The following is a 20,348-nucleotide window of genomic DNA, read 5'->3' as shown; positions in this document are numbered from 1 at the left end:
ATAACTACATGGTAAAAGCTTAAGAAACTGACCTCTTTAGTTCTGACCAAGTCAATTCCAAGATCTTGCATCAAGTGAAGAATTTGTTCATTTATTTCTATATTTTCTTTACTCTTCTTTTCTAAAATAGATAGGTTATAAATAGCTAAAACCAACATACCTACATAAAGCTTACCTTAATATGATAATACTTAGTAAGTTCAATTTTTTTTGTTTGAGACTTTCTTTTTTATACTTATGATACGGAATTATAATATTTTATGTTTTCTTCTAATTTTTTGTGTTATGAACTTAAGAAGTCTTGTTTTCTATTCTTCCTATAATATAATGTAGTAATGTTTTTTGATTGTTTTAAGCTTTTTTTCTAGCCCATCTCTGTCTCTTCAAATACAGAGCCCCTAAATGCTATGGATCCAACCGCTGGCATTTTGTACAAAGTAGGCTCTATATAAAAATGTAATGTACAATAGATTTGTAAAATATCAAATATTATCAGAAATAAATACATTCACTTACACAATTTCGTGACTAAAATATCAGAGAAAAGACAGAGAACAATATTCTAATAATCAAATATTCTACTGTAAATAAAAAAGTTATTTTTGGTGCAATGTGTTGATCATTTTCATAAATATAAGCCATTGCCACTTTTATTAAACTCCATCTATCGACATAAAACATTACAATCGGTTTATTGGTTAGCGAAATCTTAACAGACAGACAAACAAAAAAGTTACTACTTTACAGTATAATAGAATGTTAACATCTAAGAGCTTTGTATTCGAAGAAGTAAGGAAAGTATGGAAATAGACTAAATACAAAAGGTATAACAATTTAATAACCTAAAACCATCTAGAGACATATACGAAGCTTCCATAAATAAAGAACTCAATCGGTTTAGAAGTTACCGAAATCTTAAGCTAAGAAAAAAAATAATACTTTATATAATAAGAGAGTATGTTAAATTTTAAAGGCATTCTTTTTTTTATATAAATATTTTTTTCTAAAAACGTATCTCTTAGTGTGTAAGAAAGGAAAGGACCAAAATTGTCTTACATCATCTATACAATTCTTCCATTCATTTTAACCAAAAAATGATTTATTTGACTTTTATATATATTTTCAAATTACAGACTTTTACTTTTGTTATAACTAAACAATTATGGAACACAAAATTATCCCTCCTTTAGATCACAATTGTATTAAAATGTTTTGAAACTGCTAGTTTGAATCAACCAATCAAGATTAATCTAGAGTAAAGTTTTTAGGCCCTTGAATAAGAGAGCATGTTTATAAAACTTTGGGTACCAATATCATTTACAGATAAACGTCCGGTTTTAACCCTCGCGTAGTATTCTTTATTTGCAATATAATTTATAATGTGTTTTTCAAGTGAATCTTTGAAACTAACCTGGATCTACTGGTTCCTGGCTGGCTTTCGTCTGGTTCCAGGTATAGTTAGACAACTGCAGCTTGGATAAATTTGGCATCTAAATAAAAAAATACATAAATCACTGTGTGCTAGAATTGAATCAAGACAAAAGTAAGTGCCGAGTCCTGGGACCTATGTATGGTGAAAATAGACATAAAACCATGATGATTCCAGGTAAAACCAAAATATTTCAGCGGGGGCTTTTTGAGAAAATTATATTTGAAAATTTCAAGTTCAATTTTCACCCCCTAGGAGTTGCCGCATAATCATGACAAGAAAAGCAAATATTATTTATTTTAAATTTTGAACATCTTTGCTTTTATAAAGTTCTTCATAAAACCACTTCTGAAGGGAGTTAATAAATGGCCATTTCTATCACTTGCTTTGCAAAGGTCACGAAAATTCAGCCTAAAATAAATCATATATAGAGAAGTTTTAAAAAGGACTTCATAAAAGCAAAGTTGTTCAAAATTGAAAATAAATAATATTTGCTTTTCTTGTCATGAATATGCGGCAACTCCTAGGGGGTGAAAATTGAACTTGAAATTTTTAAATCTAATTTTCTCAAAAAGCCCCCGCTGAAATATTTTGGTTTTACCTGGAATCATCATGGTTTTATGTCTATTTTCACCATACATAGGTCCCAGGGCTCGGCACGTACTTTTGTCTTGATTCAATTCTAGCCCACAGTGAAATAGAAATAAAGAATACAATAATGTATTCAATTATAAATAAGGAAAGTGGACGGCCGATTCGACCACTCCACTCCCACCCGTCCCCCATTTCATCAAGTGCCTCTAGAGGCATAACCGCTTGAAGACTTTACAGTTGCAGCCACAATAAGACCTATTTGCTTTGGTATTAAATGCTTGTATTCCCTTATCTCTTATTTGCGTCACTTCTTTTTACTTACTCAGTATAAAAATAGTTTTTTTAAATATATTATTTTTAACATTGATAATAAAGAATTACAAGATAATAGATTAAAACAATAGAGGTGAAAGGAGGTTAAATAAATGTATGTTCCCACCATGAGGACCCTGAGGCGATTATCAATTGAGACTTTGAAAATCAACCAATAGCGTCGAGAATAATAACAGAGTCAAGTCGCTACAGAAGAGCAATATATCTACATTTATACAACTAATAACAAATGTCAAGATGGATAAAACAAAGGACGTAAATTGATATGCATCCCTAATGATGATCTACAAAATTCCCCCTTCTTTAAGAAATTACAATTAGTATTTGAAACGTTTGAACAATCAACTAAATAAACCAACCGATAAAAATTCAAGAAGTTTCAAAGATAATGAATAAGAAAATTTTGGGGACTAATGTAATAAACAGCTCCATGTCCCCTCCCTCCCTGTATAATTCTAAAACAAATGATAATTTTAAAATTAAACTATTCTGTCGGTTTGAAATATGGAATTCATTATAATTATTAATAGGATATCATTTAAATTTTTGCAGCAATTTATACTTTTGAATTATAAATATTTTAAACATTTTATATACCTAAATTTTAAATTGTCAAAATTTGGTTAAAATATTAAGTAATTTATTTACAAATTTTTCATTATATAAAAGAGTTTAGATTAATAATCTTAATAATTTTGATTAAATATCTAAAAATAAGTTTAATTAAAAATGATTACATCATTGTTAATTATCAAAACTTTTCAAATTAAAAAAAAATCTGTTCCATATTTCCAAATGATCGTCTTTCTGACATCAAATATAGGTGTCAGAGGTTTCTTGTTTAGATTAGATGACTGATTAGCATCTACACTAATTTAATTTATCCATCATTTTGCTATTATTGTAATTCGATTTTATATTTATGAGCTTCGCTACTTTTGGATGTTGTCATCTTTATATCTTTCTCTTTTATAAATGTCATATTTAAAGTATTAAGGTATTTTTAAACTTTTACTTCACAGGGAATGGTGAAAAGGTAAAAGATTTTCAAAATAAAAAAAATACAGTTTTTGTAAATTGTTGATAAGACATTTTCTTTTCATGTTTCAAAATAAATTTGTTATATTTTATTTTCTTGATTAATTGTCCCTTCCCTGGCCTCATATATAATTGATTTAATGTACATGTTGATTCTATTTTTGGAAATTAATTTTTTTTTATATGAAAGAAAGCTCTCGACCATAGTTTTATTGTACAAAGTAAAAATTGGATTTTAAGAAGTGAAGCTATTCTAAAATTTATGTGTTTTGTTTGTAAGTCAAATTGTTTGTAAAATCTCTCTTTGATTGTTAAAAAATTATTTCTTTTTTCTCCTCATCAATTACCTAATCCTTCCAATTCTTTTAATTGTGTTTCGCCTACTCCAAAATGACTTTAAAGTCGCGTATAAAAATTCATTATATATTTGTATTTTTTTACTTTTGGTAATGTGGCCTACTTTTAATGATACTCATTTCTAATTACAATTGATTCATGTATTTTTTTCTATATTAAGTATTTCTAAACTAGACATTTTAGAAAAAAAACAAATTATAATAATTTTTTTCTCAAATTTAATCAATTAAAGTATTTTTTGTATTAACAATTCTTTAATATCATTTTTTTAAAAAATATCTTAAAAATGTAAATATACAGTAACTGGATAAATCCAAATTAAAGTTGAATATTTTTGTTGAAAAACATGTTTCTCTTTTAAATGTCAGAAAAAGACTTATATATTCAGTCATTCTAATCATGTAAAGGTGATTTTTTTCTTCTGAAAATGTATTGAATGGTCGAAAAAATACATAAACGAGATTTAAAGTGGTGTATAATATTTTGCAAATCAAATATTTACTTGAATATGTCTGTCTGTCCTATGCAACATTTTCTTACCTCAGCAGTCATCCAGGGATGATTTTTTATCTGTTCCAGGTTGAATCTTCGTGAAGAGTCCAGAACCAAAATTTTTCTTAGTAAAGACTCACATTCTGAAAAAAAGACAGTATAGGTTTTACCCTATTTAACTTTTTAAACATGGTACAACCATTCTTATTATTTTGATAATAGTATTTTTTGATACATTAACAGCACCAATGATTAATAATTACGCAGCTCTGTACTTTTAAGAACTTAGAAAGCCAATCCTGTTTTCTGACCTTTTGATGCATTTGATAGTGTACTTTTCTAAATTTTAAATCTTAATAAAATCTAATAAGAAAGAACAGTTACATATCCATAATTTTAACTTCTAATAAGGTCATAATGATTGTAAATAATTAAAGATTAAAGTTCATTTTTTTTAAAGATAAGCTTTTATTATTTCTTCTCAGTTTTCTTTGTTTGGAATTAATTTAATGGAGTAAGATAAAAATTTTTATGAAAACCGAAGCTTTTCTATATATAAAGTTTTTCAATTCACATAGTGAGGGGACAATTGGCTGTTTATTAAGTAAGTCCCCAAAGTTTTATGATAACGTCTCCTAATTCGTTGGCTCAACAACTTTTTGAGACCTTATTTGAATTTTGATTGGTTAGTTCAATAAGTGAGTGTCTAAATGTTTCAACTACTAAATTTAATCTACAGAGGAAATCATTTTGTGTACACTCATTGGGGATGTGAATCAATTTATCAGCCATTATGTTATCACTTTGGATGTTATCATCCTTTTTAATTTAAATAATAATAGTTTTTGCTGCAATAAGGATCTAAAAGTACATATTTTTAGTAATATTCAAGATGAAATTTTAACATCCTTTTTGCAATAATAATTCTTACTTTAGCATCAAATATTCATAAATGCAGATGCTTAAAAAACATACAAAAACCGCCATGGATAGAAATTTGTATTCAATATATAATTTTGAAGCTCTTTTTAGTGAGCTTATAAAATGACGTCATACGAAATAATTGACCAAAATGTGTATACACAGACTAAATTACCAATGGCGGGCCAGTATACGTTTTAATTGACCAATGTAAGGCCCGTATGACGTCATTTTTTCTAGACACTATGAAAAGCACAATAAATATTGAAACAGGGTACTCAATTATTTTGGTACAATTTCATGTAAATTCTTTATTTAGTTTAAAGTGCATCACGGAAAGTTGTTTTAAATAAAGTCTATGTCGATAATGATTTAAGAATGGTTGTCTCTGTTTGAAAATACTGCGGCAGAGTAATAAACATTTCAATGTTATGGCCTGTACTTCAAACAACCCCCCCCCCCCCTCCAACAAAAAGATAATAAAATATCTACTTTATTGTATATTATGCCAAAATAAGATCGTAAAATTATTTTTAAAAATATTTCAAATCTATAAAACCTAAAGGGACCTAAAGAATACTTGAAGAGGTCATGAGGCACTGTTGTTCAACCCAACTATTGTGAGGTGTGCCTGTCTTATGCTAGGATTTTTTTATTAACATTGCAACAGTAGTTACTATTTATTTATTACTATTTACTATATATTGTCTTTGATTATGACAAGTTTGGGCCATAGATTCAAATTCAATACAGGATAGATAAGTTTGCATCGTTAATAATAAATGATAGGCATAGGGAAATGAAAAAAATCAACTTCCCCCCCCCCCCAAAAAAAAAATCCTGATTATAATTTCAGCTTTAGATTTTTTTTTATAAATTACACAAAAATTTTAATTTAACTTTGGTCAGCCTTGAAAATATATTGGGGGGAGATATTTAACTATCTTCATTGATAGATCCTTGTAACACTTTTAGAAATTCTACTCAAGAGTCTTCTCTTATATGCAATAACAACAGGGATATACAAATTTTAATTTTCAAAAAAAAATCCACGAAAAATTTGCTAGAAGAACAGTTATTTCTCGTATTCATTCAAATCTGGTGGATAGAAACCGGTTCTCATCCATACGAAAAAACTATGTCTAGCATCGTATTATATCCAGTTTTCTACGAATATAAAAATGTACAATCAATAGATTAAAACCAGGTTTTTTAGCCCGTGCCTTCGGCACCTCGGGGCTAAAAAAACTGGTTTTAATCTTGTGTTTGTACATTCTATATCCGCGGAAAGCTGTTTATAATACGATGCGAGAAATGACTATTATCGCATCGTATCATAGATATCTTTCCGCGGACATCAACTGTAATAATTAAAGATTAAAACTAATTTTGTTAGACCCGAGGGGCCGACGTGCTTACTGATATTAATTTTGAATTTACAATTTGTGAAAAAATTTCTGTAATGCGATGCTATACGTTGTTTTTCAGCATGATTCTAATCCAGTGGATATTAATCGGTTTCGAAGCCATAATCGAAAAAAAAGAGCTAAAAAAATGGAACTTATTAAATATCTATTTTATTTTCATGTCCGTGGACAACAAATTAGTAATTACCATTCCCTGTTTTCCTGAATTACATCCTTTTCTGCATTGTGCATAAGACCTAGTTTCTAAATCCTAATCCTTAAAAAATATTTTCTTCATGTTTTAACAATCAGAGAGAGAGGGGACAATGGACTGTTTATTAAACTAGTCCCCAAAGTTTTATAATAACATATTCTTATTCGTTAGCATAAAAACTTTGGGCAATTTTTAAATTTTAATTGTTAAGTTAAGTGTTTAAACGTTTCAACCAATAATTTTAATCTACAGCTAATAGAGTAGGAAATATTAACACAGCCAAGTCGCAGAAAGCAATTTAATAGAAGGCGAATAAAGTCCCCACAACTTTCGCAAGGTAATTGTTTGGGTTATACATCTATAATCATACTTAATAGAAACTGCTTTTTTACAGTCAGAAATGTTTTAAGGATCGGGCCCCTGTTAGATAGAATCCTTTTGCAAACGACTTTTGTGTGTTTGGTTTAAATGTGTATTTGCGAAAATACCATTCAACATTTAGCAGTGTAGGATCTGTGTTTGTGTGTGTGTGTATGTGTGTGTGTGTGTGTGTGTGTGTGTGTGTGTGTGTGTAGAATAAGGGAGAGTTTTTCAAGGAGGGCATATAGTAGCAGTGTTCAAACTTTTGTCGACATGAGATCTCAGAGTTTTCCTGTCGACCACATAGAATTAAACAAAAGTGGTAGTGGCTGACATATTAACAATTAAATTAAATAAAGGGAGGGAGGGGAAATTGAACTGTAAATGACTCAAGTACCCAAAGATTTATAACCACGTTTTCTTATTAGTTGGCTCAAAAACTGTAGGTACTTTAAATGAATTTTGATGTTTGAATTTATTCTTATAGTGTTTAAATTTTTCAACCAATGAATTTAATTTACAGAACGGCAACTTTATTTATCACCAATAGGAACTTTCATCATTGTCTTATCCTTTAAGATCCCTGAATTGATGATACTACTTATCCTTGACTAAAGTGTGCGGATGTGTTTAAGTGTGTTTAAACAAATTGTGTGTTTAAAAGTGTGCTAAAAGCTGCTTGGCAAATAAAATTGAATGTGTTTTTAAACACACAGAAGTGTTTGATTTGAAAATTGGCAGGTTTTAGCTTTGTTTGAGTTCCATTACTTTTATTATCTATATTTCTATCTATCTATCTTTCTTTCTATCTTTCTCTCTATCTTTCTTTCTCTCTATCTTTCTATTTATCTTTCTACCTATCTTTCTTTCTATCTTTCTGTCTATTTTAAAATCTATCTGCCATTTATCTATAAATCTCAGGGTTATTAAATTTAATGCCAATAAATTGATGTGATTTCCAATGATGATAAACAATATTTCCCCTTCTGTAGATCAATATTATTGGTAGAAATCACTGCTGGATCAAGATTGATAAAAAATACCCCAAGTTTATTTTTGCAACGAATACGAGAATGTGTTTCCAGTATGATTTACAGTCCAATGTTCTCTCCTTCTGTTTTTTTTACTTTTATTTTTTTGACTAGATAATTCTTTATCATATCTGTTTTTCGCTTTTTTATACAAGCTATTACGTAACAAATGTTTGTATGTCCGTTTGTCTGTAATGAATGACGTGTATAAAGTTCGTGCAGACTGAATTAATCCTTTTTTCTTTAATCCTCCTTTTTTACTCTTTTAGAAAAATCCATTATGAAATTAAGTTTTGTAGAAAAAATCTTCCAATATTTAAAAAAATTATTTATAATCTGTTTCAAACTCTATTAACATACAGAAAAAAAATACATTTCTGCCAGTAATGATTATTTGCTAATATATATTACCCCAATGATGTAAGAATCTGTAAGAATCTTGAAAATATTTCTTGGTGGTCAAACTATTTTTTTTCTGGAACTCATAAGCCTTATTGATTTTTTTTAATCCTCAGAAATTATTGAGAATAATATCAAAGTTTATTTTATTTTTCCTTCAGCTATTGATCATCATATTGGAGGAAGGGTGGTGGGGTGAGAGGACAAATCAAGAAAGAAAATCCAGATATTTATAAATAACAAAAATGGATAACTGTTAATTATCGAATCGTATTATAGACAGCTTTCCGCGAATATTGAAACTGGCATTGATTTAATAATTTTTGTTGTAATAATCGAGGAAAATTGTCTGTAATACGATGCTATACATGATTTTTCATTACGGATGAGAACCGGATATCAATCGGCTTCGAAGTCATACTTGAAGAAGTATGAATATTATATTATCTATCTTAAATTATTATTTCCTACAATCCATTTTCTAAACATACCTGAGGACATAAAGAAAGGTATCCTAAATCTACCAGACAGGACTCTATCCCGCAGGGCTGGCAAGCTAGCACCATCAAAGGGCAAAGCTCCACATACCAGAACGTACAACACCACACCAAGGCTCTAAAAAAATGGAAGATTTTAAAAATATTTTTCAAGGATTTTTTTTTGAGAATTGTTATCTAATTTAAAACGCATTTTTTTATACTGCATGTTTCATTTGAATGTTATCCTTATCTTTTAAGGACAAATGAACTATCTTTTTAAAATAGAAAAAAATATGTTTTTTTAGTTTAAACTAAAACTAGCAGCTGTGCCCCTAACATATAGGGCCTGGTTATTCATAGAGGTATGGAAGAGCAGAAAAATAGCCTTAAACCATCTCGGTACTATGGTAAATATGTTTACAAATTATCATAATGTTGTCTTTAATATCAGACTAAATACCTTATATAACAAAATGTCGAAAAACATACATATTTTTTGTTGATGTCATAAATACGAAATTATTGAAGTTGAAAATCTTCCCTGAAAACCACAGACAATCAAATATTAAACTTTTTATTTATTAAGCTTATCTTTTTAAAATTAATTTATATCTTAAAACTTTATTTGTTGAACTTTGTACCTTAAAGATTTGGAAATCCCAATGAAGTAAAACAAAGGAATTTAATATTTTCTCAAGTTATGACGACGTCAAGATAATTAAACAAATCCTTAAACATAATGAAAATTATTTTGTTTTAGAAGTAGAGTTAGATAATTATCCTATTATATAAAGTATTCAGAATTTTTGGTCTGAAGACTAATATCTCAATAACTACTGGGTTCTCTACTATAGGTATGCCCCACTTAGGTCCTTTGATGGTTTTAGGCTATTTATTTTCACATTTAATCCTTGAGATGGTTCTAGGCTATTTTTCTAGCTACTCTCTACCCCTAAAAGCTAGGCACATAACCACTAAAAATTATAAATAGGGAAGCATTTTTCGCCATATAATTTTGGTTAATTTCGGCTTACGTAATGAAATAAAATAGTTGAACTTATTTGTCCGAAAGGCATATAAATCAAGAGATAACTAATACCTTGTTAACCGCTGAACCTAATGAGTTCATAAAGATTCATAATTTTATTACTTCCTACCCTAAATACTTGGTGCGCAGCCGCTAGTACTCTATTTTTTCTATTGTAAGCATATTGTAATAACAAATATAATTGAGCTTTATATAATGGATAACTCAATTTTGTAAGAAATAATAAAATAACAACATATATTTTACATTCTTATTGTTTATTTATTATTTTATGCTTTTGCTGCTTGGCTTAGTATCCAGAGAGAGAGAGAGAGAGAAAAAGAGAAAGAGAGAGAGAGAGAGAGAGAGAGAGAGAGAGAGAGAGAGAGAGAGAGAGAGAGAGAGAGAGAGGGACAATCGCTGTTTATTACACAAGTCCTCAAAGTTTTATAGTAACGTTTACTTATTCGTTGATTTTACAACTTTGGGGACTTTTAATAATTTTGATTGGTTGGTTTATCAAATTAAGTGTCCATACGTTTCAACCACTAATTGTAATCTACAGAAGGGGTAAATTAGTTTATTAACATTGGAAATGTATATTTATTATCCGGCCATTGTCTTATTCCTTTAGATCCTTACTAGTATCCCTTTTTCCACCTGGTAACAAACAATACTGATAATTACTGTTTCACGTGACATAAAGCATTAAAACTATAGCATAGCTTCGCTAATAAAAAATCTAAATTCTTACCCAAACATCAATCTCAGGACCAGTATACGTCTTCCCCTCAAATACCTCGGGGGCGGCGTAGGGCGGAGAGCCGCACCATGTCGCCAAATGGCCCGTCCGGCTGAAAAAGTTGGAAAAGCCAAAGTCGGCGATTTTGATGTTCATGTCGGCGTCGAGCAGCAAGTTTTCCGCCTTCAGGTCGCGGTGAACGATGCGGCGATTGTGACAGTACTCAACCGCCAACACAATCTGCCAGAACTTTTGACGGGCCAGCGATTCTGACATACGGCCGTACCGGGCAATGTAATCTAAAAATTAGAAACTTCTTAGTAAATTAAGTAGTAAGGTTTTTGTATGTTCGTTAAAATCTTGCTAACCTTGTGAATCTATTGTGTTATCTATTTTATTTGTAAATCTATGCACCCCTCCCCTTCCATGAAATACAGTGCCCCTTTATGCTCGGGGCAGAGCCACCATTAGTTCATGTAGAAATGTTAATTGTAACAAGCACAAACACAGGAAGATTTATTCATATATATTGAGACTATCATTTAAATATGATATTCTTTTTAGTCTTTTCAAATATAAGTAGTCTATTTTACATTTTTACAGTAGAGGTAAAACGCAGGGCTCGGCAGCTGCGTGTAAATATAAGTTAAATCGTCATATCATAACTTCATATTCAGCTAGATGTGTGAACCTGATCCTAGGCAGACAATCCATCTTTTCAAATTTATTTTGCACACAAGCAGGTTTGAAGCTGAGGCGCGGTTGCCGAGCCCTGTTGATAAGATCTCAATACACGATGAGAGGTAAAATCGTAATCAAGCTATACGTACATATGTAGGATTGTAAGATTATTTATTATATTTATTGAACAATAACATAGAATACCAATAAATGCCATTTTTTCATGTCACAATAAATGCTTTATTTGGTGAATTTAACATCACTGCTACCTTGACAAAGCAGCAAAACAGCTAGTACACAGAAGCCTTTTAAATTTCAATAAATAAAATCCTATTATAATTGCTTTAAGGACAGACAGAGGGTCATACGGTCATTGTGGTTCGTAGAATAGTTTTGCCAAGTATAACTTGCATAAAAAGAATTAATAGAATTTTTTTAAATATTTTTTATAATAACTTAAAAATACTTAAAGCTATTTTAAACATAATCCATTAAAAGTTACTCAAAACTGTAAAGAAATAAGATTAAAATAAAATATTATTTTAATAATTTTAGTTTTTACAGTTAATGATTGAAGAAATACGTCAGTAAGTTTTATTTGAAAACATTAATCGATAACAGTGACGTAAAATACTTTAATATTTTTATCAGGAATATAGATAACACTAAATATATACTTTAATATTTCTATCAGGAATATAGATACAACTAAATATGTAAAAGAATGTCAAAAAACAATGAAGCTTGATCTATCACATTCTTTGGCTTACATACTTAAGCTACTTTCATTATATTAGTATCATTATAGTACGAATTGAAGTATAAAGTGGCGCTTTTTTAATTTCCTTTCTAGGGCAATTTCCCTTGGAAGGTGGTGGTACCCTCCCCCAAATAGTTATAAACATTCAAAAGATCTAAATATGAGAAGATAGATTGTGAAGGAGAAGGTACAGACACAGACACACACACAAATCCTTTTACTTCTTTGTATGGATGATTGGTTAGTACAAACTTTTCCATCAATACCTTTTATCTACAGAAGGGTTAATTTAATTAACGTGATTAGGGATGTTTATCAATGATTACTAGTTTAAAATTGACCTTAAAGTTATTTTTTTATCAAAAATTCTGTTACTTTATTCCTGCATACACGTGTGTGTGTGTATCTATATGTGTGTGAGTGTGTGTGTGTGTGTGTGTAGGTAGGTGTATTTTTATTGTTATGCTATCAAACAGAGTCGTACTTAGAAAAAAGCAATAAAATTAAATAAATAGAAAATTTGTTTTGTAAAATTTATTTATTTTCATGTCTTTTGTAACTTTCCTTCTAAATAGCGTCATTATTATATAAGTATGTTCTCCAATGGCGATTATTTGGTGAACACCCCCAACTATGAAAAACTAAATTACCCCTCCTGTAGATTAAAATTATTAGTGGAAAGTTTGAACACTGAAGGTTTGCACATTTGGCCATATAATCATAATATAATTTCTGTCTGTTTTTGTGTGTGTGTTTCTGTCTATGGCTTAGGATATAACTTAGTGCCAAACCGATATCTTTCTCTTATACAGAAGCTTCCTATAGGTCCAAGGAACGTTTACAACTATTTTAGGTGGGGGTACCTTCACCCCCCATCGAAAAATCGCCCATGTAAAAATTTCCCCCCTTTCAAAAAAAAATTATATTTTTTTCTTTTTAGAAATGTAAAAAAAAATCTAAAAACTACAATCTATTTGTATGATTTTCTACCTGCCCCTCATGCCTCAAGTGCTACTAGAGGCCTTATATAAACAGTAACTTTCTATAAAGAACCTACCAAAAATTTCTCCATTAGGAATATACTCAGAAACAAGGTATAGCATAGATTTTGTCTCCATAACCTTAAAATAATAATTTGATGGTAATAGTTATTTCTTTCATCGTATTATAAACCGCTTTCCGCGGATATAGAATGTACAATTATTAGATTAAAACTGTCCACCGGATTCGAATGAATACGAGAAAAAATTATAATAGTTGCATAGTATTAAAGACAGACATAAAATTAAAAAATATAAGATTTATTTCAGTTTTGTTGGCCCAGAGAGCTTAAGGCCCGTAAAAGCAAAAAAGAATTAGTTCTAACATTTTTTTGAGACAGTGTAAAGTGACACCAAAAAAATTAAGTCATACGATAGAATAACCAATGAGGGGCCAGTATAAATTTTATAATTGGTCAATTACAGTGTATACAGGCCTCTCATTGGTCAACTTTATTTTATGACGTCATTTTTTGGTGCCACTTTCCGCTGTCTCGTTTTTTTATGAATATTTTTGACGAAAACATCTTATGAAAAGGTACTTGGATTTTCAGTATAGCTCAAGACAGGTTTTAATCCAGCGGATTTGAAACAGATTCGGACCCATACAGGAAAAAGAGTTTATTACCTGATAAAGTTTGACAATATTTGGATGTGATATCAACTTCATAATTTTTACTTCACGTTGGATCTAATCACATTTCTATTTACACACTCTCCCTCATAAAATAGGTAAAAACCTACCCAAGACTAATATAAAGAATCTCTAAAAATTATTAGAAAACTCTTTTCTGTCCAAGCATTTTCATAAACTTTTTAGAAAGACGAAACTAATTTTTCATATTTATCTTTATTTAGCCTCCAGCCAAATGTTTACTTCAACTTAGTAACAAACTTTTAGACACAAAAATTATTTTAATAATTTTAGTTTTACTAAACTGTTGTTAGTTTTTGTTTTTTTAAAACCAAAAAATATTTTGGGTACGTGTTTTATATAAACTTTTATTGTTATTTCTCTTGGGAGGGTGGTGGTACCCTCCCCCAAAAATAGTTACAAGCCTTCCCAAGAACTATGAGAAGTTATATTGTAAAGAGGAAATATATCGGTTACAAACAGACAGACAAACGGAGAGACAAACCTTCAGACACCATGTTACTTTTATAAAAGGATACTAGTAGGATTTTTCCTTGAAGAGTAAAACCCAATTGGTTCATCGGTTACCGAGATCTTAAACCTTCAGACAGACAGACATTATGTTACTTTTATATAAGAATATGTGTGTAAATATTCCTTTTCAAGGTTGACAGGATCCAACTGGGTCTTGTCTATAATCTTTATAGCAACCTAAACACAAAAATAATTTTTAAAAAAAAATTAGTTATGCAATATATACAATATACATGGAGGGAGGGGACATTGGACTGTATTTTGCACTGCTACCCAAACTCATATTACCACGATATTAATACCATTATATTTTGTATTTTCAAAATTTATTTTATAATGTTGTAATTTTCAAATATTAAAGATTTTCCCTTTATCATATTGCGCAGAAAAAAAAGGCTTAAAAATATTTAATCTTAAGTTCTTTAAAAGTGATATCCTGAAAGGAGATTATAATAGTTATTTCTCGTATCGTATTATAAACGGCTTTCCGCGGATATAGAATGTACAATTATAAGATTAAAACTAGTTTTTTTAGCCCCGTGGTGCCGGAGGCTAGACATAGTTTTTTCGTATGGATGAGAACCGGTTCCTATCCACCGGATTCGAATGAATACGAGAAAAATACATTACTTTTTTCTTCACTATTTGTCTTTTGGCTTATTTTATATCCTTTATCGAATGGAAAAATCCTGTTTAATTAGGAAGAATTAAAATATTCATGGATGACAACATCCATAAGTAGCGAAGCTCATAATTACAATACAATTTACCAAAATAATCCGAACATACAAACAGCCATGGGTTTGATGTTTCTTAATGGAAAATTACAAAATTGCAGACATTTATCTTTAAAAGCAGCTGGGAAATCCTTGATTTTCCATAAAATAGCGATGTAGGGATTAGAAGTCAGTCAAGAATTTTATAATTAAAGCTGTCTATCTTTATTAACAGCTGAGAAAAGCACAATCTTTTAAAGACAGACACACTATTAATAGATTTATAGAAATTTTTCACTTCTTAAAAGTACTTTATATAAAATTCTTTACATAAATGGAAAAATTTCAGGGGGAAAATAAAATCATAAAATTCCTAAACATGGTTTAATAAGAATTGAAAATATATAAAATTTTAGATTATTTAATAGCATTGCACTTCTCTTTTTATTATAAATATAAAAAGTTTAGTTGAATAAGATAAAAAGAAGTTATTTTTAAAAGAAATGAAATATTACGTAAATGCGCAGAATAAATTTAAATTAAATCTGAAAAATATGTAGGTATACCCATCTCTTTGTCTGTCGAATCCCTTAGGTTTGCCTATTATAAGGTATATCTATATTTAATGTAGGACAGTCGTGCATCAGCAGCTTCTAAGCCTCAGGAAAATCAACCACTTACAATTTTAAAAATCAGCTGGAAGTCTAAACCTGACACAAATATAGCAAACCCTCTTTTCTACATATTTCTTAAATCATCCAAACGGGTTAGAATTGAGGCATAGTCGTGGCTTTCGCGCGGCTGTAGAGCCCGGATTTCAAATTCTCTAAAATTTTTACCTCTGTTTTAGTTATCCTATGTTTGGCCAACTTAACAACCGCAAAATTCCCCTTCCCAATCGTCCGCAGAATCTCATAGAACCCAACGCGGATGCCCGCAGAGTTGAGATCGCGGATATTGCCAGCATTTCCACCGCCGCCATTTGCCGCCGAACCTTCGATCTCGCTGTGATCCCCGCCGGTTCCGTTGCAGGGTAGGTCGCGTTGCGGGTCGCCCCTCAGGGTTGGGTTACAGCTACCCCGCGTTGTGGCGTCTGTGGGGTATTTTTGTGTGTGAGTCGGCTCCCGTTGTAAACCACATGTCTGAAAATAAAAGAAACAATGAATTTCAAAAATATTTCAAATTAAAGACTATTAAAAGTTCAGATGTAACATTACAGCTTGATTTAATTTCATATTCTTTTTGAGATGTCATTCCTATGAACAAAAATGTCCTCGTGTTTCAAATAATATTTTGTTAGAGAGAAAAATGCGCTAAAACCATTATTTCTTGACTGACTTACGTCAGAAGTGTATGGTTTTACGTCATTGCTTGGTGCGGATACAATATTGCATGCCTTGCTTTTTTCTGGGGGAAAATTGCAATTTTTTTTATCTAATAATATCGTGATTTTTAATCCCTTTACATTCATTTGATCAATATAATGTGATTAGTCATCGTTTTTTAAATAAAATATTTTAATAAAAAAGAAAAGTATTTTAATATTATCATAATATATGTAGTAATTTTTTGTCTGAAGCATAAGATCTTGGAAACTGCTGGTCTAAATTGATAAATTTCAGGGTCTTTGGGATTGTTTTAGGCTATTAACTTAACCTCAGCTAGAGGCTAGGGGCAAGGCAACTAGTAATATTAGGTAGTAAGGCTTTAAAAATATTTAAAATGGCTGTTCCAATTGATTGTGATTTTTATTGTCCTTGTTTATTAAACGAATAAAAAAATTGTGGTTTTGTCAGAATCCTTTTTATTGACGTCATAATAATCTTTTGGCTTAGCTGAAGCTTTACAAAAGAAATATATACAGGGGCAAAGATTTCAGTATATTTTCAAATGGTCACGGCTGTTATATAAACGATATCATTGTCGACCTTATATGCAAGTAGTCATAGATGATATATTATTAATATGACGTTATTCTAATGATTACATTCTTGCGTTGATATATCAACAGCATAATAGGCAAGTTATTAGGGAAGAAAATGTGTCATTGGCTAAGTATAATAAAAGTATATATGTCCGCCTCTAAAATCACAATAAGCTTGTTCCTTAATCCTAGTTCTTATAAAATAGCTTGGATAAGAAAAAAAGGATTTAGAAGGGATAATGTTAAAATAAATCATTATATAGATTATAGATTTTGTTGTATCTGTATAAATCTAAATCTTTTATAAATACTTTTTCGCCAGGTGACTTTAGTGATTCACCTAAAAAAGAGAAAGGAACATTTTTAAAAGGGGGATGAATATTTTTTTTTTTAACACTTTGGGGGGTTGCCCCCTCCCACTCATACAAATTGCTGAACACTGATGTAAAATACCCTCCGTAAAATTATGGAGCCACCAGTTAAACTTTTTGGATCTTATTGGACAAGCAGGCACACTTTTGTTATAAATTTCTTTAAGCATTAAAAACCGCTAGAACCGCTTTTTAGCAGCTGCCTAGTCCTAAAATGTACAGTCAACGTAAATGTACGAAATAAGTATTGTAAATTGTTTTCTTTTTGACGTCATGTTCATATGACAAAATAGGACAAATACAGGAATAGTGAAAAATATTTAGTAGAACAAGAAACGAAAATTGCAGATCGAGAGGGAACAATGGGCTTTCGTATTTTGGACTTTGAATGAGAGATAGAACAATTGGCTGGATGTTTATTACACTAGTCCCCAAATTTTTCATACTAACGTTTTCTTATTCGTTGGATTAAGTTTTGATTGGTGAAGTGTCCAAACGTTTCAAATACTTATTTTAATCTATAGAAGGGATTATTTCGTGCATTAACATTAAGGATGTAGATCAATTTATCGGCCTTCTTAACCTTTAGATCACTGGAAAATATTGTCATTTAAAAACTATATGTAGTTAAAACCAAGAAATTTAATATCCATAGTTGCACATCAATTACCAGCTAAAAATACTTTTAATGAATATTGAAAATACCACAAATCTTGTCCCGTCCTGTTCTATTAACTTTTTTCTTCAGAATTTTTATCAATTGCTGTGCGTGAAAAAAGACACATATCTTTCTAGTTAAGAAAACAACAATGCACTGAGAAATGTTTATTTTCTTTGGGAAAAAAAGTTATGGATGTGCACCTTGTGATTTTTTGTATCATATACAAACTAATGAAACAAGTTGTAAATCATAAACGGCAGGTTTTGAGCTATTATAAGGGGGGGGGGGAGGTAGACAGTAACCCTTAGAGATATGGACCATGGAAAAACAAAAAGTTTGCTTGTTTTTTTTGGAAGGGGGGGGAGAGTTAATTATTTCAGGGGTGATATCCTAGCCAACCCCCCCCCCCTCCAACCCCGAACCTCCTAGTAGGTATATTCCTTAAGAAGCTGGGCCTATAATTAGTCTGGTGGTTAGCTAGATCTTAGGTTTCATCCTAACGGACAGACAGACAGACATCGTTGATTTAATTTCTTGAATGTTGATAAAGTAAAAATAAAGGTTAATATTTGTTTACATGACGTCAATAGTGTAATAACGACAGACTACCCAATATTGTAAGAGTAGCTGCACTATTAAAAGTGTACACTGATTAATTTTTCCTACACTAACAAATTACAAATCCCATGTCATTACTACCAGAAATCTCGGGACACCTATTCACCATTTTAATCATGTAAAGTTGAACAAAATAATTTGAGTAGTTTATATTAATATTTCCATTTAATTAAAGTAATTATAATTTAAATATTTTCTGCAACTAAGAGCCATTTATTCACTTATATTAGGGTTTCCATCATGCCTGTATTGAAAATAGGGGGTGCGGGGGTCCTAATCTAGCGGGGCTATCCTCTACTCAACCAAGCCTAACCTTTAACCTAATATGGCCTAAACTAAAACATAATTAAAATAGTAAAATATCTGACCATGTTTGTGATTATTATTACAGCAAAATTTCATTAGTCAAACATTTGCGTCAATGTAATGAGTGAAGCTACTCTATAGTCAACTCTTTGTCTCTTCATATTAAAGTCTTAAAATTATTTATGTTTTAGTTCAACCTTTTTTTTACAAAATATGCTTAAGATAATTTAGGTTGGGTTAATTCTACTGTACGGGTTAGACTCCCTGCGGGGGCTAAGGCTGGATTTTGTTCACGGATACACTCCCTCCTAATTCTAATGTCCTTAGTAATAATAATACTTAATAACTAAAATCTTTATAATATGCAACCTTTGGTTATATGTGTATTTGTTTTTTTAACCTAAATTATTAATAAAATTTTATATTGCAACATAGAAAAGCAAACAGAAAAGATGACTATTATTATTAATAGTTTATTTTAATGTAGCAAATGCAGGAAGAAAAAACTTTTTACTACACTAGTCCCCAAAATTTTAAAAGAACATTTTCTTATTAACTTTGAGGAATTTTATTGAATTTTAATTGGTTGATTTATTAAGTTGAATGGTCAAACGTTTCAACCACTTGGTGAAATCTATTGAAGGAGTAATTTTGTGAATCAGTAAAGGGGATGTACATTAATGTTTTGGCCATTGTCTTATCCCATTAGATCCCTTATGGTGCTGCGATTCCGATGTTTTAATTCCACTTATTTTATGCCTAAGTTTCGCCAGCCAAAAACAATTTACTGTACAATTTACTGTACAATAGTTAACAGTTATTTTTCGAGGACGTAATGACAAACTTGGTTATATCTTAGCTACGCTATTAAAAATTATAATTTTACCTCAGATTTTTCCTCTGTGACCATTTTTAATAAATTTATTTCACTAATTTTTATTCATCTGAAATATAAATTACATCATGATTTTAAAAAAACTTTTGAAATTTAATCCTTAATTATTTAAGTGGTATTCAAGTTTATTCATTTTTGGTTTTAGTATTTTTGATAGTGAAAAAATGAATAATGAATGCACAGTTCTCATATCTAAAATTCTTTTAATCAAATAACACTTTTCTTTTCTTGATAAAACTAATGAATAAGAAAAATATACAAGCATGACAATATCCATAAAAACAAAGCTTAACAAATAAGTAGATAGAACAAACTAACATGAGCAAATAAAGATTTACAACAGTTTCAATAAAGATCAATGTTAATCTGTCATAATATAATTAAAA

At 30.2% G+C, this 20,348-nt stretch overlaps 1 protein-coding gene across 2 annotated transcripts in view; it reads right to left on the bottom strand.

Moving 5' to 3' along the window:
• LOC145325209 (uncharacterized) overlaps nt 1–20,023 on the bottom strand; it is a 42,190-nt gene extending 22,167 nt beyond the window's left edge. For both annotated transcript variants that reach the window (XM_080168097.1, XM_080168098.1), the window contains exons 1-10: nt 19,954–20,023; nt 16,027–16,329; nt 14,597–14,648; nt 13,932–13,996; nt 13,321–13,384; nt 10,835–11,121; nt 9,066–9,189; nt 4,292–4,386; nt 1,412–1,490; nt 33–121 (exon numbers count right to left, since the gene is read on the bottom strand). In XM_080168097.1, coding sequence (XP_080024223.1) covers nt 33–121; nt 1,412–1,490; nt 4,292–4,386; nt 9,066–9,189; nt 10,835–11,121; nt 13,321–13,384; nt 13,932–13,996; nt 14,597–14,648; nt 16,027–16,329; nt 19,954–19,977 — 1,182 coding nt within the window. In that variant the 5' untranslated portion in view covers nt 19,978–20,023. The remainder of the gene's footprint in view (nt 1–32; nt 122–1,411; nt 1,491–4,291; nt 4,387–9,065; nt 9,190–10,834; nt 11,122–13,320; nt 13,385–13,931; nt 13,997–14,596; nt 14,649–16,026; nt 16,330–19,953) is intronic.
• Between the last annotated feature and the right edge of the window lie 325 nt (nt 20,024–20,348).

Source organism: Acartia tonsa, chromosome 7 (genome assembly GCF_053477335.1).
Source record: "Acartia tonsa isolate MP-2025a chromosome 7, ASM5347733v1, whole genome shotgun sequence".
In the NCBI taxonomy this organism is placed as follows: domain Eukaryota; kingdom Metazoa; phylum Arthropoda; class Copepoda; order Calanoida; family Acartiidae; genus Acartia; species Acartia tonsa.
The sequence above is the reverse complement of the archived record's forward strand: the minus strand, read 5'-3'. Positions and strand labels throughout refer to the sequence as shown.